Source organism: Lemur catta, chromosome 9, assembly GCF_020740605.2.
Source record: "Lemur catta isolate mLemCat1 chromosome 9, mLemCat1.pri, whole genome shotgun sequence".
In the NCBI taxonomy this organism is placed as follows: Eukaryota; Metazoa; Chordata; class Mammalia; order Primates; family Lemuridae; genus Lemur; species Lemur catta.
This window is the reverse complement of record NC_059136.1, coordinates 54859944-54887359: the sequence shown is the minus strand read 5'-3', so window position 1 is coordinate 54887359 and position 27416 is coordinate 54859944. Positions and strand designations below refer to the sequence as shown.

The following is a 27416-nucleotide window of genomic DNA, read 5'->3' as shown; positions in this document are numbered from 1 at the left end:
CACCCTATTGTTTCAAAGTGATTTGGAGTTACATGTGATTCCTTTATTAAGTTAGTTAATTATCCGTATTTATCCCTGATAAGTTAGTTTATTAAGAGTTGATAATAAAGAGTTTAGAAAACTAATGGATAAATTCCTAAGGATTGAATTCATGTGGATAAATGTGGGAGGAAACATTGTTGAAACAACATCAACAATAAATTCCTAATAATTCAAGTTTTGTGATATCTTTCCAGTAAATATAATTGAAATTTAGTGCCTTCCACTTTAATAATTATACGATAGTGGTTATGGCTATATTTAATTTTCTTTTGCATTTTTTCAGTCTCTTTTCTGTTCTTTTGCTTCAGTACTAAATAATTATTTTTGTTGTTTTGTCTTTTATTTTTACTGTTGCTTATATTACATTCTGACTACTTTTTGATTGCAGTGATTATACATTTACCTTACAAAAATGTGAAAAAGTAGTTATATAACTGTATCTTAATAATTGACTGAGGCTTTTTTTAAGGTGGGTGACATGTATAAATGAGACATTACTGATTATAAGTTTATTTATTTACTCTGGTATCTCTCCATTCCATTTTAAGTTAAAATTGTGTACCACATCACTTTTTATACTTTGTATAAAGTCTCTATTATCAACCAGTAGATTGTCTGTTACATGTTATTTAGTTTTTGAATTCACCAATGTAGAAAGAATCAGCTCTTGATCAGCTCTAGGTTGGTTATCAATTTCATATGCTTACCCAAACTCTGAACTTGCCTATTTTGAAGGGCACATTTATGAATTGTCTTCCTCTGCCACTGTTTGGTTTGTTGTGAGGAAACACAAGATCATTAATGTTTATATTAAAATATTACAAAGGGAAATCTGTTTCAGAAAGCCAGTTACCAAATGTCTAAATGTAAGATTTGCTATGTACATTTACATGCATATGTAATATTTATTTTACATGTATTAAGGCATTTGCCTTGGTCTAGGACAGCAGAAACTCATGAGAGCCTGCTCTAAGTCTAGTGTACACCTAATCCTAGAAAATTTTGGAAGATTTTATGAGTATGAAGTTCCTTAGTTATCTTTAAAAATATTATCTTTCTAACTACATTTTTGTACCCATTAACCAATGAGTCTTCATCTTCCCCTCTCTATTACCCTTCCTTTCTTCTGATAACCACCATTCTATTCACTTCCTCCATGAGATCAATTTTTTTAACTGCCACATATGGATGAAAACATGTAATATTTGTCTCTCTGTGCCTGGCTTATTTCATTTAACATAATATCGTCTATTTTCATCCATATTGCTGCAAATGGCAGGATTTCTTTTTATGGCTGAATAATATTCCATTGTACATTATATCACCTTTTCTTTATCCATTCATCCTTTGATGGACACTTCAGTTGATTCCATACCTTGGATATTGTGAATTGTGCTGCATCAAACATTGGAGTATAGATATTTCTTTGATATACTGATTTCCTTTCTTTTGAATATATACCCAGCAATAGGATTACTGGATCATATGGTAGTTCTATTTTTAGTTTTTTTGAGGAACCTCCCTACTGTTTTCCACAGTGTCCATACTAATTTACATCTCTACCAACAGTGTACGAGCATTCCCCTTTCTCGTCATCCTTGCCAGAGTTTGTTGGTTTCTGGTTTTTTGATAATAGCGCATTTATCTAGGGTGAGATAATATCTCCTTGTGGTTTTTAATTTGTATTTCCTTGATAATTAGTGATATTGAGATTTTTTAACATATATATACCTTTTGGCCATTTGTATGTCTTCTTTTGAGAAATGTCTATTCATATCTTTTGAACTTTTTAATTTGATTTTTTGTGTTTATTTGCTTTGAGTTGTTTGACTTCCTTATATGTATTGGTTATCAATTTCTTATCAGATGAATTATTTGCAAATATTTGCTTACATGTAAAATAACTAGAAGAGAAGATTTGAAATGTTCCCAACACAAAGAAAAGATAAATGTTTGAGGTGATGGATATCTGAATTACCCAAATTTGATCATTATACCTTATATGCTTGTATCAAATTCTTCCATGTACCTCATAAATATATAAAACTATTATGTATCTTTAAACAATTTTTAATATTACTTTTCATCATTGTTTTGGTACATAGAAAAGAATGTGTATAAGTTTCAAAGCATAGTAATAGCGTGAACATCCATGAATCTACCACCCAAACTGAGAACCAGAACATCTAATTACATATTTTGCATCTCTTATACTCTCCATGCCTGTTACATCCCTATGCCTCTTCCACAGAAGTAATAAATCTATACTGGTTTTTCAGTTTAATTATACCCTTCTTTTATTTAAGTGACTTTATTTTTTTCATCTTTCCGCCAAACATTCTTTTTTCTTTTATTTCAAAATATTATGGGGGTACAAATATTTTTGGTTACATGAATCACTTTTGTAATGCTTGAGTCAGGGTTGTAAGTGTGCCCATCACAAGATACTGTTCATTCTACCTGCTAGGTAGGTTTTAGCCCATCCCCTCCCCCTTTCCTCCTTGCTTGATTCCCACTGAGTTTTGCTTCGCTTTGTGCACATTATGTGCTCATTGGTTAGTTCCAATTTAATACCGAGTACATGTGGTATTTGTTTTTCCATTCTTTAGATAGTTCACCTAGGATAATGGTCTCCAGTTCCATCCAAATTGTTGCAAAAGGCATTATTTCATCCTTTTTATGGCTCAGTAGTATTCAATGCCATTTGTTATTCATTCTACAAATTTTCTAATTTTCTCATTCCTCTGACCTCCATCCCAATCCACTGTGAAATTCTTGGAATGACTTTTTTTGGACATCTATTAAAGATATAAGAGCTTATCTAGACATCATCCATTCTTCTGTATGTATTTCCATAATGTTTTGTGCTTATTATCTTGAATTTAACTCCTGTGACTTTGGATGTAATGCAGCTAAGCACACTACTCATTACCCAACTGTGTTGCTATCATCTGTTGACTTCTTGATTATGCCATTTTATTCACTGATGATTTTAGAACCTGGCTTTAGTCTTCCTCTACATCACAATTCATGCCATTAAGGCTGAGTAATGTCAGCATTCACCTGAATTGTCTGTTTAGCAACCATTCACTTTCTTAACTGTCTGAAGTATCCTGAGCTTTACCCTCAATTCTACTTCAGCCAGTCTCTCCCCTGGCCATACTCTGATTTTTATTATCACTTGAAATAGTTCTATCTTTGAAATCTTAATTCAAATACTCCACTCGTGGACACCAGAACTGTACACATTCCTTTCTGATTCTTTTTTAAGGCCACTTCTACTTTACTTGTTCTTTTATCTCAATAGAGAACTCTACTCTTCTTGATCCCTTTACTTTTTCACTCTTAGTCTCCACCTTTTTTTCCCTATTTACACATCGAGAGATTGAATCCATTCTCAGAAATATCCTCAGTTCCTTTGCTACATTGTTCTTCTTTTACCTATTTCACAAAATTCAAATTTGGATCAATTTCTTTCTCTTACAGAATGATTTTTTAGCTAAATTATCCAAATCGTCCCTAACTCACTTACTTGAGTCAAAAGGAAGATGACCTTTTTATTGAAGGATGTGAGAAAATAAAATGGCACCAATCTCTACATGTTCATTTTTCTAGCCTAGGTTTCAAGGTGGCATATACTCTTGTCTGGGAATTCTTCTAAGAATAAATATGTATTAATAGCTCCAGGTGGATCATAGTTTGGCTGTATGATATCTGGAATTTTCTAAATGGAATGAATGTAGTAAATGCAACATGGCATTCCCAGTCTATGACCAGTTCATCAAAAGAATCTAAGCTTTCACTGGTCTCTCTACCCTAAGTGTGTAACACAAAAAATTATAAGTACTATCTCATTGGAACAGAAGAATAGAGACTTAAATAATGTTTGCTAAACTTCTTTTGTAATACTTCAGCAGACAATATTAACTAATATTAGAAATCAAAGCACTTTTCTTCTGGCCAGATTATACTGACCTGTACAAAATTATCTTTAATTCATTATACATTTTAAAGCACATTCAACATTAAAAAATCTTTATAATGGATATTATGTTACCCTTTATTAATGTTCCTTTAATAAGATATACCCTTTATTTTAATAAATATAACCTTTATATTTTAAAATATGCTTACTTATTAATATTTTCCCAGTATTTATCTCTCCTTAGAGCTATACACAGCATGTAAGGAACTACTAATGTAGATGGTAGGAAGCTGGTGGTGGATTTTTATTAAAGATTTCATGGAGGAGACAACAACTCAGCTGTATCTTAAAGGATGAATAGTAATTATTTAGATTCATGTGGAGGTAAGTAAGGTAGGATGTTGGTGGCATTTTAAATAAATGTATAAACAAATTCACAGAAGTAATAAACACTATATTTTAGTGCTGTTGTAACATTATCCACAAGGCAGGAAATAGCAAGAAATGATCTAAAATGATAGAGAAGGTCCCAATTTTGAAGAACCTTGTATACTCTCTTAAGGGACTTAGATCTAAGACTATAGGTGCTGGAGGTACTTTGAAGAGTTTTAATTAGTAATAGCTATAAGTTTATTCACCCTAGAATAACTACCCTAGAGATTATGTGGATGATTGATTTGAAGAGAAAAAGGCATGGAAAAGAAAACCCTGTATTATGGTAATAGATGGAGTAACAGGGAGAAGATGAAAGATTTAATAAATTAAAATCAATAATACTTGCTAAATAATGGGATCTGGATATTGAGGGAGCGCAAAGAGTCAAGAAAAATTCCCAATTTTATAGCTTGGGTAACTAGGTACATAGTATACCTTAATAAGGAATTAGGAGGTTGTTAGGGGAGGAATCAGTTTAGGTGTGAGACAAGTTCAGTATTGTAATTACTGAGAAGGCTAAAGGGAAACCTCTGGCAAGGAGTAAAGTAAGTAATTTTAAAGCTTAAAGAATTCTAGGCTACATAGACCAATTTAGGAGTAAATTCACTACCAATAGTAAGTAGCCATAAAAATGTAAGTGAAATCAACCTGAGAAACAGCCCATGAAATGAGGATGAAGAAAGTTTCCTCTGCTCTGGGAAACATTAACATTAAGTGACAGATAGAGGAAGGGGAGTTTCTGATGGCCATAGAGAAAAAATAGTGAGAAAAGTTGGATGAATAGAGGCAAAGGAATAGAGAGTTTTAAGAAGGAAGTAATAATGACAACAATAAAAATAATGAATGAAAAATGCCTAATGGATTTGTCAAGTGGGGAATCCTTGGTGATGTTAGCAAGGGTAATTTCAGAAGGGTAGTAAAGGGAAAAAAGCAGATTGCAGTAGCCTGAGCATGACTAGGAGATAAGAAATGAACTCATCAAGAAAGTGTGAAGGAGAAAAATTAGCTAGGGGGTATGTGATATCAAAGGATGTCTCTTTTAGAATAGGAAATATATCCATGTGTTTATAAACTGGAGGAAAGGATGCTTTAGAAAAAGTTAAGTTGAAAATACACAAAAAGAGAAGATAATTGGAAGAAAAGTCTTACAGGAGATAGGAGGGAATTGGCCTAAACACACAAATGCAGTTTGTGAACAGAAGAAAGCTATTATTTACCATTGAGACAGGAAGAAAATGGATGAGAGAGGTGCAGCCAAATAAAAGGAAGTTAATGGAGAGAAATCAAATTATAGCCTTAAACCAGTGCTAGGATTTTAATGAATGTTTGAGTAGGAAGACTTGGGTTAGAAGGGAATATGAGTGCTGTATGGGAGTGGTTTATATGATCCATCATAGAGTCCAAGGTGGCTAAGGAAGGAAGAAAGGCAAAGAGGGTGATATATACTGGCAGGAATTGATCGGGCTAATGCAGGAGAAAAGTAACGATCACTGAAGTTATGAAAATGTAGGGATTTAAGTTCACAGTTATTGAACAGTTTTCTGCATGTGCATTGAAATCTAACATTACCATAGAAATTAGGGTAAAGAAAATGGCTGACAGTCAATTCCCAAAATTATCAATGACTCAGGAAGAGTGATTGGAAATTGGATAGATATTAGCAACCTGAATTAATAATGGATGTTACAGCTAAGTGGAATTCTTAAGAGAAGTAAGGATTTATGTCCATTATTGTTGGAAAATAATGATCAGAAGTGTCTCTTGGGAGCCATACTCCCCTCCTGGAATCATGAACTGTGAAATGTGAAAGAATAAGTAGCTTCTGCACGTGAAAGCTGCACTGAAAGCAGAGGTTGCCTGGTTGAGCTAAATATTATTTAAGGCAGGGATATGCAGAAACCATTCTGCAGAAAGGTTGATAGTGTAAGGAATTTTAAAAATGAAATAAGAATTCATGAAAATACAACAGAGAAATAGAGGAGATTAAGAATGATATGGTAGATAGGAGATGAAGAATTTTTTTGCAGTTTTATTTATTTTTAATTTAATTTTATTTTATTTCAGCTTATTATGGGGGTACATAGGTTATATATATTGCCCATCAGGTTATATATATTGCCCATGTCCCATCCATCCCCCTGAGTCAGAGCCTCAAGCGTGTCCATTCCCCAGACAGTGCGCCTGGCACTCACCTCCATCCCCTCCACCCACTCCCCCACCTCCCCGAGTCAGCACCTTCAAACATGGCCATTCCCAGACAGTGCGCAATGCACTCATCATGTAGGCATACACCCATCCCCTCCCCCCACCCCCCGCCTCAGTCTGATATCCAGTTAGTATCATTCCCCAATGTGCATTTAGGTGATGATCAGGGAAACCAATTTTCTGGTGAGTACATGTGATGCTTGTTTTTCCATTCTTGGGATACTTCACTTAATATAATGGGTTCCAACTCTCTCCAGGAGAACCAAAGAGATGTCGTATCACCGTTATTTCTTATAGCTGAGTAATACTCCATGGTATACATATACTACAATTTACTAATCCATTCATGAATTGATGGGCACTTGGGTTGTTTCCACATCTTTGCAATTGTGAATTGTGCTGCTATAAACATTCGGGTGCAGGTGTCTTTTTTATAGAATGACTTTTGTTCTTCTGGGTAGATGCCCAATAATGGGATTGCTGGATCGAATGGTAGGTCTACTTGAATCTGTTTAAGGTATCTCCATATTGTTTTCCATAGGGGTTGCACTAGTTTACAGTCCCACCAGCAGTGTATGAGTGTTCCTGTCTTTCCGCATCCACGCCAACGTGTATTGTTTTGGGATTTTTTGATAAAGGCCATTCTCACTGGGGTTAAGTGTTATCTCATTGTGGTTTTGATTTGCATTTCCCTGATGATTAGAGATGTTGAACATTTTTTCATATGTTTGTGAGCCATTTTTATATCTTCTTTTAAAAAATTTCTATTCATGTCCTTTGCCCACTTTTTGATAGGGTTGTTCGATTTTTTCTTACTGATTTTCCTGAGTTCTAAATATATTCTTGTTATCAGTCCTTTATCTGATGTGTAGTATGCAAAAATTTTTTCCCCTTCTGTAGGTTGTCTGTTTACTCTCATGACTGTTTCTTTGGCTGTGCAGAAGCTTTTTAATTTGATCAGGTCCCATTTATTTATTTTTGTTGTTGCTATGATTGCCTTAGGGGTCTTCTTCATAAATTCTTTGCCTAGACCAATGTCTGTAAGAGTCTTTCCTACATTTTCTTCTAGAATTCTAATAGTTTCCCACCTAAGGTTTAAGTCTGTTATCCACTGTGATTTGATTTTTGTGAGAGGTGAAAGCTGTGGGTCTTGTTTTAGTCTTCTACATGTGGCTATCCAGTTTTCCCAGCACCATTTATTAAATAAGGAATCTTTTCCCCAGAGTATGTTTTTGTTTGCTTTGTCAAAGATTAGATGGCTATATGAGGATGGTTTTATATTTGGATTTTCTGTTCTGTTCCACTGGTCTGTGTCCCTGCACTTGTGCCAATACCAAGCAGTTTTAATAATCACAGCTTTGTAGCATAGTTTGAAGTCTGGCAAATTAATACCTCCCATTTTGTTTTTGTTGCTTAAAATTGCTTTTGCTAAACGGGGTCTTCTCTGGTTCCATACAAAGCGTACAATTATTCTTTCTATATCTGTGAAAAATGATATTGGTAATTTAATAGGGATTGCATTGAATCTGTAGATAACTTTGGGCAGTATAGACATTTTAACAATGTTGATTCTTCCAATCCACGAGCATGGTATGGTTTTCCACCTATTTACATGTTCTATGATTTCCTTCCTCAATGTTTCGTAGTTCTCCCTATAGAGGTACTTTACCTCGTTAGTTAAATATATTCCTAGGTATTTTATTTTCTTTGTTGCTATTTTGAAGGGTATTGAGTCCTTAATTGGTTCTTCGTTTGACTGTTATTGGCATATATGAGTGCCTCTGATTTGTGTGTATTGATTTTGTATCCCGAGACTTTACTGAATTCATTGATCAATTCCAGGAGTCTCTTGGTTGAATCCTTGGGGTTTTCTAGATATAACATCATATCATCAGCAAAGAGTGAGAGTTTGATCCCTTCTTTCCCTATTTGGACTCCCTTGACTCTGCTCTCTTGCCTGATAGCTCTCACAAGGACTTCCAATACTATGTTGAAAAGTAAGGGGGACAGTGGGCAGCCTTGTCTGGTTCCAGTTCGAAGTGGGAATGCTTTCAGTTTTTCCCCATTCAGTATGATATTGGCCATGGGTTTGTCATATATGGCTTGTATCATTTTTAGATAGGCCCCATCTATGCCTATTTTGTTAAGTGTTCTTATCATAAAAGGGTGTTGAATTTTGTCAAATGCTTTTTCTGCATCTATTGAGAGGATCATATGGTCTTTATTTTTGCTTCTATTTATGTGGTGAATTACATTTATAGATTTGCGTATGTTAAACCATCCCTGCATCTCTGGGATGAAGCCCGCTTGGTTGTGATGGATTATTTTTTTGATAAACACTTGGATTCGATTTGCTAGGATTTTATTGAGAATTTTTGCATCTATATTCATAAGGGATATTGGTCTGTGGTTTTCTTTTTTTGTTGCATCCTTTCCTGGATTTGGTATTAAAATTATGTTGGCTTGGTAAAATGTGTTGGGGAGAATTCCATCCTTCTCGATATTGGAGAATATTTTATGTAGGATGGGCACCAGTTCTTCTTTGTAGGTATGGTGAAATTCAGGTGTGAACCCATCTGGTCCAGGGCTTTTCTTTTTGGGAAGGTTTTTTATTGCTGTTTCGATTTCAGATCTAGATATTGGTCTATTCAGGAATTCTATTTCTTCCCGGTTGAGCCTGGGAAGGCTGTGTGTTTCTAAAAATTTGTCCATTTCCTCCTCATTTTCCAATTTGTGTGCATAAAGATTTTTGTAAAATTCATAGATGATATCATGTATCTCTGTGGCATCGGTTGTGATTTCTCCTTTCATGTTCCTGATGGAGGTTATTAGAGTTTTTTCTTTTCTGCTCTTGGTTAGCCTAGCCAGAGGTGTGTGAATCTTGTTTATGTTTTCAAAGAACCAACTTTTTGTTTTATTAATCTCCCTTATGGTTTGTTTGTTGTCCTTTTCATTCAGTTCTGATTTGATCTTAATAATTTCTCTCCTTCTGCTGGGTTTGGGGTCGGTCTGTTCTTCCTTCTCCAGCTCTTTGAGTCTATTCATTCGATTATCTATTTGTAAGTTTTCTGTCTTTTTTTTTTTTTTTTTTTTTTGAGACAGTATCTCTCCTTGTTGCCCGGGCTAGATTGAGTGCCGTGGTGTCAGCCTGGCTCACAGCAACCTCAAACTCCTGGGCTTAAGCGATCCTCCTGCCTCAGCCTCCCGAGTAGCTGGGACTACAGGCATGCGCCACCATGCCCGGCTAATTTTTTGTATATATATTTTAGTTGGCCAGATAATTTCTTTCTATTTTTAGTAGAGACGAGGTCTCGCTCTTGCTCAGGCTGGTCTCGAACTCCTGACTCAAACGATCCACCCGCCTCGGCCTCCCAGAGTGCTAGGATTACAGGTGTGAGCCACCAAGCCCGGCCAGTTTTCTGTCTTTTTGATATAGGCATTTATGGAAATAAATTTTCCTCTCAGGACTGCTTTAGCTGTGTCCCACAGATTTTGATAAGTTGTGTCTCCATTGTCGTTTAATTCAAAGAATCTTTTGATTTCCATCTTGATTTCTTCATTTATAAAATAATCGTTCAGGAGAAGGTTGTTTAGCTTCCATGACTTTGAGTAGGAATGAGAATTTCTGTTAGGGTTCATTATTACTTTTATTCCGGTGTGATCTGAGAAGATGGATTGTATAATTTCTATTTTTTTAAATATTTTAAGACATGCTTTATGTCCTAGGATATGGTCAATCTTGGAGAATGTCCCATGGGCTGATGAGAAGAAAGTATATTCAGTGGATTTTGGGTAGAATGTCCTGTAGATGTCAGTTAGGCCCATTTGTTCTAGCATTCTATTTAAGTCCATTATTTCTTTGTTTATTTTTTGTTTGGAAGATCTGTCCTGTACTGTCAGCGGCATGTTAAAGTCTGTGACTATTAAAGTGCTGTTATCTATCATTTTGTTCAAATCAAGTAGGGTTTGCTTTATGAATCTGGGTGCACCTAAGTTGGGTGCATATATATTAAGTATAGTTATGTCTTCTTGTTGAATTGTACCCTTCACCAGTATATAGTAACCATCTTTGTCTTTCATTACTTTTATTGATTTAAAAACTAAGTCATCAGAGATTAAAACCGCCACGCCAGCTTTCTTTTGGCCTCCATTTGCTTGAAATATCGATTTCCACCCTTTTATTTTCAGTCTAAATGCATCCTTGCAGGTTAGATGAGTTTCCTGAAGACAGCAGATACTTGGCTTGTATTTTTTTAACCATTGGGCCAGTCTATGTCTCTTGAGTGGGGAATTCAGTCCATTCGCATTTAATGAGACAATTGATAAGTGAGACTGATTTCCGTTCCTCATGTTGGGTTGAATTTCATTATTCTGTTTTCTCACTTGAGCCATTGTGATAACTGGGTTTTTATCTTCTCTTGAGTAGTTTTATATTCATGGGTCTTTCTTGTGCTGGTCCATGTGTAGCTCTGTTTTGAGTACTTCTTGGAGAGCTGGTCTTGGTGAATTCTCTGAGTTTTTGTTTATCTGAGAATGTCTTAATTTCACCTTCATATATAAAGCTGAGCTTAGCTGGGTATAAGATTCTAGGCTGGGCATTATTTTGTTTCAGAAGAGTGAGAATGGGGCCCCAGTCTCTTCTTGCTTGTAAGGTTTCAGTTGAGAAATCTGGCGTAATTCGGATGGATTTTCCTTTGTATGTTACTTGTTTCTTTCTCCTTACAGCTCGAAGAAGGGCCTCTTTAGTGGAAATTTTGGTCAGTCTGATAACTGCATGACGTGCTGTCTTCCTATTTGGTATGAATCTCCCAGGGGTTCTTTGAGCTTCTTGAACCTGTATATCTAGAGTTTTGGCTAGGCCTGGGAAATTTTCCTCAATTATGTCTTCAAGTAGCTTATCCAACCCTTGCTTATTGTCTTCTTCACCCTCAGGAATGCCGATAACTCTCACGCTAGGCTTCTTCACATAATCCCACATTTCTTGTAGACTCTGGTCTTTTCTCTTATTTCTTTGCTCCATCTCTGTGACTGACTTATTTGATTGTAAAGTGTTATCTTCGATCTCTGAGATTCTTTCTTCTGTTTGATCTACTCTGCTCTTGAGACTTTCCACTGTGTTTTGTAGCTCCCTGAATAAATTCTTCATTTCCAGGAGTTCAGTTTGATTTTTCTTCAGTATTTCGATTTCTTTAGTGAATTTTTCTTGCAAGTCCTGGATCTTTTTTGTGGTTTCTTTGTGTTGGTTATCCATTTTTTCTTGCATAATATTCAGCTTATTTATGATCCATGTTTGAAATTCTTCCTGTGACATATTGCTATTTCGAGTTTGGTTTGTGTCAATTGGTAGAGAACTAGTAATCCTCTTTGAGGGCAAGGTTTCAGCTTGATTCTTTATACTCCCAGAGTTCTTTTGCTGAGCCTTTCCCATCTGGATCAATCCTTAGGTCCCTTCTTTCAGCTTTAGGCTGGACAGAGGCACGCTGTGCGCGCTGATCTTGGGCTGTGCAGCAGCCCAGGTAAGCTGCCTCCTCTGTCACCAGGGGGAGCCCTTCACGTGTTGTTCAGGATTTTGCTACCTCAGCTGGGGGGCTGCTCCTGTTGGGTCCAGCCCCAGAGAATTAATTTGGCCCGAAACCAGTTTGAGAGTCCCGTCACTTGGCTGTTCTAATTGCCGACGGAAAGTGACTTTTTCCTTGCCTCTTCCTCTCCCGAGGTGGTTTCTGCCTCTCTCCGTGCGAAAGACAGTGGCTAGGGGGAGGGGGTGGTGCCCTCGTTCGCCCAGTGCCCCGGCTGCTGCAGCTCCCGCAGGCGATGTTCCACCCCACCCCAATGTCCGCAAGGTCCACGCTCCACTCCCTTGCTACTGGGGAAGCACTCAGTGTTCACGCAAAGGCGGGGCTCCTAGTGGTGGTCCACGGACTAGGGGATGGAGCCGCCGGGTTCCCAATCGTTCCGCAGCGGCTAGGCTGTGGACCCCGACAATGGCTGCTGCCCTCCCGCCGGTTGCCGGTCGCTGGCACTGGGGGCAAATGTTCAGGGTCCGGCAGGGGCCGAAGGAGCCAGGGATTGAGGGAGCCCAGCTGCCCACGTAAAGGAGACAGTTTGGCGTCCCCCAGGTGTCTTTCACTGCAGCCCAGCGCAAACCCTCTCCCGCCAGTTGCAGTCCGCCCACAGAGTTCCAGGGCCCAAAATGCCTCCCGCTATTGTCTCCTCTCCGCAGAGCCCCGCGTCTCCTGTGGTGATTCTGCACCGGCTTCAGTCAGATCCCTAATTGAGTGGGTGTGGAGGACAGTGGGGAAACAGGCCGCTTTCCTGTGGGGCTGAACCCTCCTCACTTGCTGGTGAGGCGGGTACAGCCGTCCCATGCTCCCCTCTGTATTGTCCGTCCCGCACCCTCCAGATTTTCACGATCTGATTTCCCGTTCACCTCAGTCTTTTCTTGCTCTCTGTGTCCCACACTGATTCTCCGTGGATTCACACCGCTGTTCTTGTGGGGGTGCAATCCTCTAGCGTTGTGGCAGACTGAGATCCATGCCTTCCTCTCCAGGAGCACGAATCCAGGAGGTCACCACCACTCCACCATCTTTCAGCCCCCGGAGATGAAGAATTTAGAGAGAAGATACCAGGGACAAAAGGGTTTGCCTTTTACTTGATAGCCAAGAATTACAGAGATAAGATGCTTGAATAGAAGTGATTAAATACAAACATTCTAACATTATCTTTAGTTGTTTTGGTGCTAGAACTGGATGAAAGTCCCTAAAAGGGCTTGACCTGGATCTAGATTAATTCTGAGTACTGCCATGGAGTTTGAAGAGGGCAGTCATGGTCTTACCTCAAGGTATTTGGGTCCACAACTAGAACCCTGATTAAAGAAAGGATTTTAACAAAACTAATGGAGTCACGGTAAAGGATGAGGTTCCTGTGTGGAAAGTAGACTGTTTTTTTGTAAATATCCTCCCTGGAAGGTAGTACTGAGAACCCTTAGTATATGTGATCTAAGCCAATTACCCACATTTTCCCAGGTATCCTCCTTTTTTAACTTTAATTTCTCTAGTTACCAGTCTTCTTCCCTCTTACCAACTGTTCACCATCAAAACGAACTTCTATGTGTGTTTCTGACTCTAATCTCTCTTCATGTCTCTGAAATTTATCTGTGTTAATTATTTCTTGTTTCTGTTGGATTTCAATCTCTCTTCTTTTACTGATTTTATTTCTTTGCAAATTACTGTTGAAGTCTCCTTTATGATACCTTCTTTCTTCTGCCACCCTTCAAGCTACCTTGAGAATGGTTCATTTTTTTCATTTTCTTTCTGTCTTTCTTTCTATCACTCAGGTCAAGTTTCTGAAGTATGTATTTTTATATATGCTTTCTTTACTCCTTCACCAGCTCCTAAGGCTTAACCTTCTACAGTTTGACCTACCTCCAGCACTTTGTTGACATGATTTTCTCCATGATCATTATTTGGCGATTCATTATACATATTTAACCTTGTTTCTTTTTTTTTGCCATTATTAATCATCTTTTTGTTGTTGTTGTTGCTGGCTTCTGTAATGCAGTTACTATCTTGATTTTCATTCTGCCCTTCAACTGCTCTTGCATACCCTTTACTTCTTCCCTATTTCTCAAGTCTCATCTTTTGACCACATTTTCTTATATTTTCTTGTGCCTATGGATTTGACAAAAACGTCTAGTACCTGGTACAGTGCCTGTCATATAATATGAACTTAATATATAGGTACTGAAAGATTGAATTACTCAGTGAATATTGAAATATTAATACTAAACAACAATTTCTCAAACTGTATCTCTAATGCACATCCTTCCCTTGAAGACCAGATTTCTCTATCTGATTGATGTCTGCACAAGAATATTCTTCTAGCACCTCACAAATTTAAGCCCAAACCTGAATTCTTTGTCTTTAGCCACAAGAATTCTTCTATTTCTGTTAATAGATCATCATTTCATTTCTTAGGCTGTAGGTTTAAAAGGTTTTTCTTTGGTTTATTTATTTCTACATTTAGTTCATATGGTGATTTGTCAAACATTATTGAGAGAAAAAACATTCCTACTATCAAAGAATTCACAGTTCAGTGAAGTTAATAAGCTTTAGAATCCAGAAAGCCCAGAATCAAGTTACAGCACAGAAAATATCAAATTATGTGAATTTGTCCATGTTCCCCTAAGCCATTTTTTTCTGTAACCCAAGTTTGTTCATTTCTAGAATGAGAGAGATTGGACTATATGACTTCTGAGATTCTTTCTATCCCTAACATTATTTATATGCTTCTGTATATTATGCGTATTCTATACACTATATTGTATATTTTGTATATTGTGGTTTGTAATGTTTATCATAGATACCTTCTCTATTTCAACCCCCATTACTATAAGTCAGTGCCTTTTCCTAATCTAATTTATTAATTTTCTTAATTCATTACTTGGAAATTACCTTTGTTCAGAAGCTTTTGATTACTCTGACTTAAATTAAGCCCTGTTTAAACCTCTTAACTAGTCATTTAAGATCTTTATAAACTGACTGAGCTAATTTTCTAACTGACATTTTCTCATATCCTGCTTTCCATTATTTCTAGCTCTTACATTTTACGCTTTTCTTCCATTACCCATCTATCTGCTGAAATTTCCCCATCTGTTCATGCATGTTGTCCATCTTTTCTACTACAATCTTTAACATATCAAGCACATTTATTTTAAATTCCCCATTTGATAGTTCCAACATCTGTGTCATCTCTGAGTCTGCCTCTGTTGATTGCTTTGTCTCTTGACAGTAGTAGGCCACATTTTTCTTCTTTTTTGGTACTTTTTATTGAATGTTGAAATCATGTCATTAGTAGTGACTGAGGAAGATAGTATTTATGCCTGAAAATGAATGCAACTTTTGTTCTGTTAGTGTATGAAGAAGTGAGGGATTAATCAATTTTCTGACTACTACCTCTGTGTACGAGATTTGGACTAGCATTATCAAATGACAGCCAAGGGAAGCAGGCAGCAGTGCATATGAGGAATTTGCGTTATACCCATTTGTTTTGCTATCCTTGAAAAGATAGCAAAGTTGTTCAAAGTTGATCAGTGAAACTGTTGAATATAGCACTCAGATATTCTAGTGTGAGGACCATACTTCACATATATTTATGTAATACAATAACAATTCGTAATTCTGTCCTTTAGAGATGTATCTTTAAATTGTTTATTATTTTATGGAATCTTTGAAGATCTGGGAAGGAATAATGTAGTTTTAATGGCTTAGTGGAATACTTTGAATCTCTTACAGTTTACAAATCATTATTATGCTCTAACATTCACTCAAAATGGAAACTATTTCATAAAATAAGAATTTTATAGATAGAAGGTGATATTTATATTATCTCTCAGGATTTTTTAAATTTATAATTTAAAGATGCATTAATTTGTTGCATGTTAATTGTACTGGGTAAATAATCTGCCTATTTGTGGTTTTGTTTCTGTTTTTTGAAATAAAAATTAAATAATGAAAATTATAAATGTTTAATATAATACTCAAAATATCTTAAAGACATTTACATTTATATGGTTTTGAGTGTGCATATTATAAAATATATCTTTATTGTTCAGTTATTATAGTTGTCCCTAATTTTCTTGAGGAAATTGAGACATGTGATCTACTTGTAATTTTCAATAAAGACTATTTTATATAAAAAAAAACCTCACAGATGTGGAAATACCTTCTCTTTTTGATGATAAAATGGGCTTGTGGGTAATAGTAATATGTATTCCTATGTTAATAATGTCTCACTTTCTTTCATCAATATAGGTATCATACCATTTTTACATTTTAGATTATTATTAACTTGGCTGACTCTATATATTGTTGTTATTTTTAAATAAGCTCATTTATTTTTAGCTAACATAGAGTCCTTACATTTAACTGAACAGAAATATTCTGTAGAGAAGTGCTATCATGCCCAAGGATAAATTAATCTATCTTCCTCTGAAATAATAAAATATTTCTCTTTGTGCACAAATAGAAATTTACTTACTTGCTATGATTTTCATGGCAAATATTTTGTGTCTTGCAATTCTCTTAATATTAGAAGCAATGCTAAAATAATATAAACCACAATTTTAAAAAAGTTATTCTTACACGTTATGATGATGAAAATTACAATTTTAAAGCTGTCATATAATTAAATTGTTATCTTGTACAAATATGCAAAGATGTTAATTGCCCTAAATATCTCATTTTTTAATGTTTCTGAGTATATTTCATAATGTATTTATTACTTCAATTATGTAGTTAATGCCCAGAAAATCTCTAGATATTCAAGATATTTTAACAAAAGGGTAATTCTTCTGCTCTTTATCCACTTACTATATTACACAATATGGATCTAGGGAAGGTACTTCTTCCCCTAAACCTGAGACTATACTTGTCTTTCAGAAATTAATACCAAAATTTTTTAATTTAAGATTTCAGCTATATAAAGGAAAAGAATAACTAATTCCTAAGTAGCTTTACTTTTTTTAAGCTTATTTTTCAAGAAAACCTATTAAATTTACTCATGACATCTTTAAAATATAAACATAAATAAGTCTGTCCAACTTAATATAGACCAGGTTCTGAGATACATATTAGGGAATTCATTTCATTCATTTCTGAATATTATTTTGAAACATTCATTGTGCTGGTTGCTTTTATTTTTTTATTCATTCATTTATTCATTTATTTAGTATTCTTAGTATTCTTCTATCATACCTATTGAGGTACTCTACGTTGAGCTTACTTTAGTTGTATCATTGTGATGGATGGATGAATGGATGGATATATTATAATTGGCTATAGAAAGGAATGCCCACTGGTCTGTTCTTCCCTGATACCTCGCATAAATCCTTGTACTTTCATTGAAAATGGAGACCCTAAAGTAAGTAGCATAAGTTATAATATTAATATAAGGGGGAAGTTACATCAGATACTTGGAAATTTTAAAAATCTTTTGTAAGCAAATGTACTGACAAGAAAAATGATTCAAAACTGAAAACTTCACTAGATGGTTATAAAATTATTTTTCCCTTAGAAGTCACTGGAAAGAGATACTAAAATATAATACTCTTAGCTTTTCTTATGAGTAAACACTGACATTTAAATTCAAAAGGCTTATAAATTGTTTTCTTTATTATTTCAGCCTATTATCAGTTAATCTTCATCTCAAAATCTGCATATATTAATGTATGTTTTTATGGCTGGGTTGTTAAAAATAGTGGCTATTGTTATAATATTGTCAATCAATGAAATTAGTGCAGGGTTGTTACAAATGCTTACAGATGCTTGCAGTTTAGAATAGCAGCCACTAGGTAATGCAGAACAGTAGTCTATATCAATTCAGGTAAATGACACAGAAAAAAATCTCAACTATTTTAAATATAGATTAGAAAATATAAACTATTTATTTAAAAAATGGAACTATGATAGAAATTAAATCACTTTTTGAAACACAATCTAATTATTCATCTAAGAAAGATTTAAATTTATACATTGGGGGTTCCTAACCTTTTGTGTGGCTTACCTTTAGACAATCTGGTAAAACCCTGGCCACGCTTTTTTGAATAATGTTTTATGTATATTGAGTAAAATAAGGTAAACAGGTAGGATTACAAAGAAAACTATGTAGATTGAAATACAGACTCCAAGTTAAGAACCCCAAGTAGGTGCGAAAATGTTTTGAGCTTTGCAAGTGCTTGTCTATTATTAATAGTTCCCACTTCTCAGTTGCTACTATTCAAAATTAATCATTTGTAAATTCTTGATCTTAAATTTAAAACTCATTCAACATTTAGGGGAAAGTTCTCAAGTTTTATATCTTACTCCCTTAAAGAACCTTCTGTGAGACTAGGTAATTTAGGCATTGCTGCTTTAAATTTTTCTTATCAATGACATTCGGTCTTACCGAATCAGACCTATTCTTACTCAATTGTGAGAGCAAGATGCTATATTGAGCTTCTGTGTGTGTTATCAAAGTTTAAAATAATGTAGCTTTCTGTTTTTCTTAATCATGGGAAGAGATTTCAGGAAATTTCTACCTTCTACTGTGATTATTTTCATGATTCATTCATTAACCTATTTTTATTTCATACTATGATAATTATATACTTCATATTATTTGTGGAAATAAAAATATAAGTAAAATTTAAAAGATGCTCTATGATTTTCAAACAATCTTTTCACTAAAGAGATATTTTTTGTAAGAGATATATCCTAAGGAGTGACCTCTTTGCTTTATGAATACTAGTCCCCTTTCGAGGACATGGAACATAATAGCACATTTGAAATAATTCTCAGGATTTTACCTGCAATTATATATTTCAATTATTAAATATAATTCTTCACAAAGAAGTGAAACTGTATATCCCCAATATTTATTTCACTTTCCACTTGGAAAAATTGCTTGATGGGATCAGAATAAATCAGATTTTGGATAAATAAATGAAATAGTTATGTAACTTTCTGTTGGGGTAGTCATAGATATTTCTCAAAGTTTTGTTATCATATGTTATTTAATGAGATAAGTTTATTATTAACTTAAGATAAAAAATCTTTAAAATGAATGTAAAGATGAGTGCTCTTCAAAATATAGGTCTTAAGGGATTTAAGAAATACATATATATAAAGACAGAGAGAGATGCCCTTTGTTTCTGGTTATTGGTTATGATAAAGATACACAAAGATATTGCACTAAAAACATATAACAAACTATTGAACATACTTATTTCTAAAGGGAAGTGTTCTCTCTAAAATAGTTGTTCGTAAACAAAAATAAAACTAGGAGTTTTACACTATGAGGTTGCATTTTCATGTCTCTTTGACCAGTAACTAAAAATTTTATATGTATTTACATTTAATCTCAATAATTTTGACATGTTCTGGATATGGTTACATAAAAACACTAAACTTACCTTAGAAAATCAATCACATTATGGTACATGGACTTAAAAATATTTTAAAATACTTTGACTTGTATGTAACCCTGTGATTTTAAAGTGTAAAATAATCACAAGATATGATATATAGTAAACCCACTATTTACTTTCTAAAGTCATCTAAGGTCCAAATTATGTGCCATATAATTCATGACACTTGGGAAATTTTGTTCTTTTTTTCTTATTTGTCTTTAATTACTTGCAGTTTTTAATTATCAAAAATAAGATTGAGAGAATTTATAGGTAAAGTGGAAGTCCTTTTTGTATTATTTTTGAGGAAGGTTAATGCTTTCTCAATTGTCTATAATACATACATATTTACATTTTTGTGGTTACAACTGGGTGGGGAAGTAATAATTTGATTTGAAATGTACTTTGGCATATGTATTACCTTTGAGTTCTAGAGCCAAAGCTAGTATTTATAGGTTTGTCTCACAAATTGTGGGGCTAGTGTTAGAGAACATTTATTGATCTTAGGTGTAAAAGCTTTATGCTAGATTCCAGAGATAGAAAAATCAATTATGATAGGTTACTTAAATTTTAAGTATACTTCCTTAAATAAAGATTAAGTTTTGGTATTAGATTTATTTGTGGTCAATGGGATCACATTGTTTCAGAGTTATTATTTCAATCAACTAATACCCCTCCTGAATTGTATTGGTTGGCATAGCTAAAGTGCACTAAGATAGATGGCTCATTAAGTTTTCTATAGAGTGATTTTTCTTGTGGATCATGTTTAAATATGGCTATGGACCTCAATGTTGCCTTATTTCTTATAACGTCATTTTGATTTTTTTCTGTTTGAATGTTTAGGTGTATAATGTGTGCCGAAAGCCTTTTTAATGTCTTAGTATACTAATAAACAGCCTCAGGGCTGGAGAATTAATGCTTATATGGTTTTCTTCACTCTTGAAAATGTTAGGAAAAGTAATTGAATTCTTTTAAAGTAGAATACTTCACATATTTCACATGTTCCATCTAGGGAATTCATTTGGGAAACAGGCAGTTTTGTTCATTGTTGATTATAACTGAGCAACTCCTATTATCTTCACTGGGAATTGCTATTAAAGAAAATTTTGATTCTTAGAAACCTAGAAGTTTAGTGAGAAATTGCTTAGAATATGTTGCAGGAAAGAAAATTTTTACATACACAATAATTTTAAAGTTACCTTTTTCCAAATCAGTTTGATGCATCATAACCAAATAGCAGAAGGCACTAAAGATCAACTGAGCTGCTTTTTGACTAACGTTTCAGGGATTGTGAAGCAGCAGATAGACAGCCATATCACAGATCCAGATCAACAGAACAACGGCCTGTTCTTGAGCGGACCACCACCCGCTCCAGATCCACTGAACGTCCTGATACAAACCTCATGAGGTCGATGCCTTCATTAATGACTGGAAGATCTGCCCCTCCTTCACCTGCCTTATCGAGGTGAAAGATAAATCAATCAGACTCACTTCCCCTTTGCCCACCAGTACACCATTTTATTTTCCCAACAGCTAAATGGTTTTCTATCATCTTTGGCTGATCACTAATAACAATCAATACTAACCCTTTCAATGTAAACACACTATTTATATTCAGCGGATATAATAGTGTGTGGCTACCATTGTAATTTGTTTATTAACTGTCCTGACTGCATTTGTTTTGTGATTTCTCATTAATCAAGAGTCCTGGGTAAATCCTCTCATAACTATCATGTTCTCCTACAGAATGTAAAAATCTTTGTGTTCATTAGACATCACTTTCCAAATAATCATCATAATGACAATAAATAAACCTACATTTTTAGTTTCTTTCTATCAATACTAATATCAGGTATTAACAAAGATTTTCTTTAGCTGAATTTTGAATTGTTCAGGGTTTTATTTGTAGTGTAATGAGATATTTTCTTAAAAAAGGGAGATTTAATATAAGCCTGAGTAAAAATCTCTTTGGATCAAGGGAGGAAGGTTAGTATCAAGAGTTTGGGATCTGGTAGAAAGAAATATAAAGTATTACCTTTTATTTTTTGAGCTGCAAAATTCTCTTCTTGCTTTCATATCGATAAAATGCTAATTTACATTAATAATTCCATGGATTTTACTATAGGGCTTTGTGTGCATGTATGTGTATGTATGCATATTACACAAAAATATAAACATCTTTTGCTATTTAATCATTCAGATATCCATATTGTGTCCTACTTTCCTAACCTTTTAATCAGCAGCTAAACCTCCTTTAAAATTGCACTTATACAGCTGTCGTATGAACCAAATGTACTAAAAGTATCATTGTACTGAAAGTGAATATTAATGGTATATGTTGTAGGTCTCATCCTCGTACTGGGTCTGTCCAGACAAGCCCATCAAGTACTCCAGTGGCAGGACGAAGGGGTCGACAGCTTCCACAGCTTCCACCAAAGGGAACGTTGGAGAGAAGTAAGTTTTATTTCTAATTATGTCATATAGGAAATGCACGTGGAAGCCAAGGTGAATCGAGATTTTCTTACTACCTTTGTGTTAGTTTTCTTCTTTTGTTAATTGTATGCCTTGGCTGCATTTCATAATGGTTATATTTATAAATATATATTTTGCATTTAAAATTTGTAATATTTGGAGGTAAATTAAGCTATCTTTATTGCTCTTGCATATTTTTCAAATTTGAATAAATGTATTTTAAAAAGTAAACTTAATACTCTTAAATATGCAGTTGGATGATATTTGTTTGCTACAACTGAGTTTATGTAATTGTTAATAGCTACATAAAGTTTATTAGTAACTAGCCAAATCAATTTTCACACACTGCAAAGGACTGGTTAGCTGATGCACAACAATGATGATCCTTCTCAAAACTGGAGAACAAGAAAAAGGTAATCATAAATATACAAAGAAAGATGCATGTTGTACTGATGTTTTTGATAATTTCAAATTTTTGCCTAAAAAGCATTATTTGCTGACACACATATGAACATACTTCTCAAACATCTGTAAATTTTTGGATAAGGGACCTCTGAAAGCATGGATAACAGAATATAATAATTTTTAACATCATTTGATAATGATGCTTTTATTTGGTAACTGGATATGCTTTGCAAATATACATTTAAATCACCATTTAACTTTTCTCTAATAGACAATACTTTCTGTGCCTTTGGAAATTTCTGTTGTTTTTAACCCCTGTGCTTTGGTTCCCTTTTTTGTTTTGTTTTGTTTGTTTTATTTTGTTTTTCCTAGACAATGGAGTCAAGGAGATAGAACCTTATGAAGGTCTGTACATAAAGGAGGGTTTGTTTTGTGCTGACAGCCTTTTTGGGGGGCTATGTAAGCAAAAATAAACCCAACTGCAATTGATGTCCATTGTGTAGACTTTAATTTATCGTAAAAGGATTTTGTTTTATGATTTCTGATAAAGTGTTAAACTTTTATTTTATTTGGAAATTATACCAAGGAGTTAAATTTCTTTGATTCATCAAGTAAGAATGCAGAGTTTAACTTCTTTTAAATGATCAGATAAAGTTTGCTCTTTTTAAAAAGTTTAATTTCACTTTTAAAGCAGAATTCAAGATTTTGAGTAAGACATTAACTGAAGATATCAATTGCAGTCTGTGTTTATGTCTTTGAGGATGTACACATAGTCTAGTTATATTTATCATCATATATTTCATTTTGTATTTATGATGATCTTTTAATTATCAAACTTGACTTTCTAGAAAAGAAAGTCATTGAATTAGATAGTGATTGTGATTTGTATTTCCTACATCATTTTTCATGTTGTAGCAAGACTGCTTACAGTATATCAAAGTTAAATATGGCATACTTTTATTACCAAACACTGCATTATGACTCGAGAAAATATTGAGTTGTGATATATGGAGTACTATACACCTAATAGGACAATTTAAAAAAATCCTTTGCTAGTTTGGAATTCTGAAATTGACTTTGTAACTTTAAAACATTATTTTTATTTACCAGTGAATCTCCAGCACATAGAATAATGCCTGGCACATTGTAGACACTCAATAAATATTTGTTGAATGAATGCGTGAAATATTTACTTTAAAACTGAAAAGCTACCTCAAATAGTATGTAAAGTACTACTAAAATAATCTTGTCATTCTATATATATTTATAGTAAAATTCATATTTCTATAACCTACTTGTAACAAATTTGTAAATGCATTGCATTTGAGCAGCAATATTTTTACTGCCTTATATAAATTGTTACTATAAGTTGTGTTCTGGTTATAACTGAATTGAAGATGATTATCAACTTCTGTTTTGTGGTTCTTTCAATTTACAGTGTATTACCATGATTTTGAACAACCCAGTGGTATTGTAACTAATGGTCTATTATGCTGCCTGATAAAAAGAGTTCAGTAGCATTTTTATAGTTCTCAATCATTTGTATAAGATTAAAGGTATATAATTTTCAATTACTTTCCATAAGGAAGGTTCAATGGTAGTATTTATGGAATTTTTTAAAGATAGAGTTTCAACATCATTTAGTGGCCTATGAAGTCAGAAATCATAGTTTATATCACAATTTTTAAAAAATTGAATTTTAATATCTTTTATAGCAATATTCTATTGAGATTATGAGTAACTCCATTCTTTGTAGTAATAAATATATCAGAAAACCAACCATATTACATTGTTGATACTGTAAGTCAGGGTTGATGAAGTTTCTAAGGGGCTTGTCAACAAAGATTCTATTTGCTATTTGGAATTTTCCTTCTAAAATCCATTAAAACCTCAATTTTCCTTTAATGTTCCCAATTGTGATTTTTCCATTTTTTAAATTTCATTAAAGAAAAGGGAGACAAAACCTCCCTTACCCTTCTCAGTATGAAATAAAAGCATTTTTGTTTGTTTTGTTTTACTTAAAAGTATAGTTTTTTTCCTGTGTATTTTCTTTTTTTTTTTTTTTTTATATATATATATTTTTTATTTCAGCTCATCATGGGGGTACATAAGTTTAGGTTATATACATTTTCCATGTCCCACCCATCCCCCCGAGTCAGAGTCCCAAGCGCGTCCATTCTCATTCTCCCGACAGTGCACCTGGCACTCATCATGTAGTCATACCTCCATCCCCTCCCCCCCCCACCTCCCCGGGTCTGCACCTTCAAGCATGACCATTCCCCAGAGGGTGTGCAACGCACTCATCATGTAGGCATACACCCATCCCCTCCCCCCACCCCCCATCCCAGTCTGATATCCAATTGGTATCCTTCCCTGATGTACATTTAGGTGATGATCAGGGAAACCAGTTTTCTGGTGAGTACATGTGATGCTTGTTTTTCCATTCTTTGGATATTTCACTTAGTATAATGGGTTCCAGCTCTCTCCAGGAGAACCAAAGAGATGTCGTATCATTGTTATTTCTTATAGCTGAGTAGTACTCCATGGTATACATATACCACAGTTTACTAATCCATTCGTGGATTGATGGGCACTTGGGTTGTTTCCACATCCTTGCGATTGTAAATTGTGCTGCTATAAACATTCGGGTACAGGTGTTTTTGTTAAAGAATGACTTTTGTTCTTCTGGGTATATGCCCAATAATGGGATTGCTGGATCAAATGGTAGGTCTACTTGAATCTGTTTAAGGTATCTCCATATTGCTTTCCATAGGGGTTGCACTAGTTTGCATTCCCACCAGCAGTGTATGAGTGTTCCTGTCTCTCCGCATCCACGCCAACATGTGTTGTTTTGGGATTTTTTGATAAAGGCCATTCTCACCGGAGTTAAGTGGTATCTCATTGTGGTTTTGATTTGCATTTCCCTGATGATTAGGGATGTTGAGCATTTTTTGATATGTTTTTTGGCCATTCTTATGTCTTCTTTTGAAAAATTTCTATTCATGTCCTTTGCCCATTTTTTGATAGGATTGTTTGATTTTTTCCTGCTGATTTTCCTGAGTTCTAAATAGATTCTTGTTATCAGTCTTTTATCTGATGTGTAGTATGCGAAAATTTTTTCCCATTCTGTAGGCTGTCTGTTTATTTTCATGACTATTTCTTTGGCTGTGCAGAAGCTTTTTAATTTAATCAGGTCCCAGTCGTTTATTTTTGTTGTATTTTCTTAAATGCTTATATAGAGACTTCAACAGATACCTGATTGTGGAATTTTCTTTAGTTTCAAAGGAGATATATATACTATCTCCTTTAGAAGTCTTCAACTTGTAACTGAAATTAAAGGTACAGTAACACAAAACAGACTATCAATTGACAGTCTAAATCAAAGTATATTTGTATTATCTACTGAAAATTGTCAGAAATTGTCATTTAATGGCATTATTTTAGAATCAAAGTATTGAAATATTTATTTTCTAATCCTCTTTAACAGCTAAACTATGACAGTCTTAATTTGCCTCTTATGAATTTGATTAATTATTTTGTATTTTAGTCTGTTAATTAAAATAATTTAAAATTATATATATTTGGTCCTGACTATGGTACTATATTTAGTCATTTCTCTTTGCTTATGACCCAAGAAATAAAACAAGGGCAATATAGAACATGCAGTTTACTAAACAACTGTAAGGCTTTATTGTTACTATTTTATTTTTTCCTAACTTTGATGTATTACCGTTTTGTAAAAATAAAAGAGAGTTTAGAATATACTTTTTTGTTTCTCCAGAAGAAACGTTATGTAACTTCTTAAAGAATATGCTAAGTATATAGACTAAGTATTTTTGCCTACTTTATCCAGTTATTTACATTTTACTAATATTTTAGAGGTCACAATTTCTCCTTTATAGATCAAAATCATCATAACAGCAGACATTGTGATAATTAACAATAAATTTACTTGCTTTTCCATAACATGTCAAAAACTCATTAAAAATAATCTATTGGTCTCCTTATAATCACCCATTATATCATGAATAATTTGGAATTTTTCTGTTTGTTTTGTTTCATTGAAGAATAACAGATATATCTATCTGGTCTTATTTTTTTCTTTACTTTTACTCATGCAAATACAGGAGTTAATGAAGGCACTGGGCATGTGGAAGAGCAGGGGGGAGAAAAGCAGGGAGAAGAGGTCAAGGCAGGTCTGTCTGTGTCTAAAGTAAATGAATTAATGTTTTACAAGTATGACTTTTCAATTTCACATAAGAATTTAGGCTTGAAATTTATAAATGCACAATAAAGAATAGATTGTTTTTCAGTACTAACTTTAAAATAAATTTATTAATGAATAGATATTACATAAGCTATCTAGGCAAATTGTCAGAATATTTAAGTTACCCAACTGGTTGAATATTTTCCTTAATGTTTAAATAAAACTAGAATTATACATAGTGCCTTTGACCAAGATATATGCTTATCCTTTACCCAGCTTTACATTCAGTTCATTTATTTATTTATTCAAAAATGTTTATTGAATACCTGCTATTATAGAAAACTATATTTTACAATGTGTTATGCTGAGTAAAGGTTTGTTGAAGCTCTAGCCCCTTCTCTCAAGGATTTTGAATCTAGTAGAGACAAATTATAAGGAAATATAGAACAGAATATAAATCCAATTAAAGCCTTTGGAGACCATGGTAATTTTTTCTCATTATATCTTTTCTAAAATAAAACAATTAAATATAGACTACTCTTCCTCATCCTGACTCAATATTACTCTAACATTTATTGACAATCATAATCTCACCAATAGAGTCCTCCTTCTAAATGGTATGCAGACCTTTCATTTCTGGTATTTATAAAGGTTTTATTATGTTTACATATTATGTTTGCCATTTTCTTTGTCAAATGTTCCTGCAAGGTTTTAAAACTTAAAATATTATATAGTCAGAAAATGTTTTTATATGCTTCTTTTATCAGATTTTCACTATTTTTATT

The 27416-nt window shown here is 34.0% G+C and overlaps 1 protein-coding gene across 37 annotated transcripts in view; it reads left to right on the top strand.

Moving 5' to 3' along the window:
- RIMS2 (regulating synaptic membrane exocytosis 2) overlaps positions 1-27416 on the top strand; it is a 637809-nt gene that overhangs the window by 404315 nt on the left and 206078 nt on the right. For 22 of the 37 annotated variants that reach the window (XM_045561860.1, XM_045561877.1, XM_045561865.1 and 19 more), the window contains 2 exons: positions 20833-21012; positions 21892-22001. In XM_045561860.1, coding sequence (XP_045417816.1) covers positions 20833-21012; positions 21892-22001 — 290 coding nt within the window. Of the gene's footprint in view, positions 1-20832; positions 21013-21891; positions 22002-22796; positions 22830-27416 lie in introns of all 37 variants that reach the window. The other 15 variants (XM_045561866.1, XM_045561881.1, XM_045561878.1 and 12 more) reach the window with 3 other exon arrangements.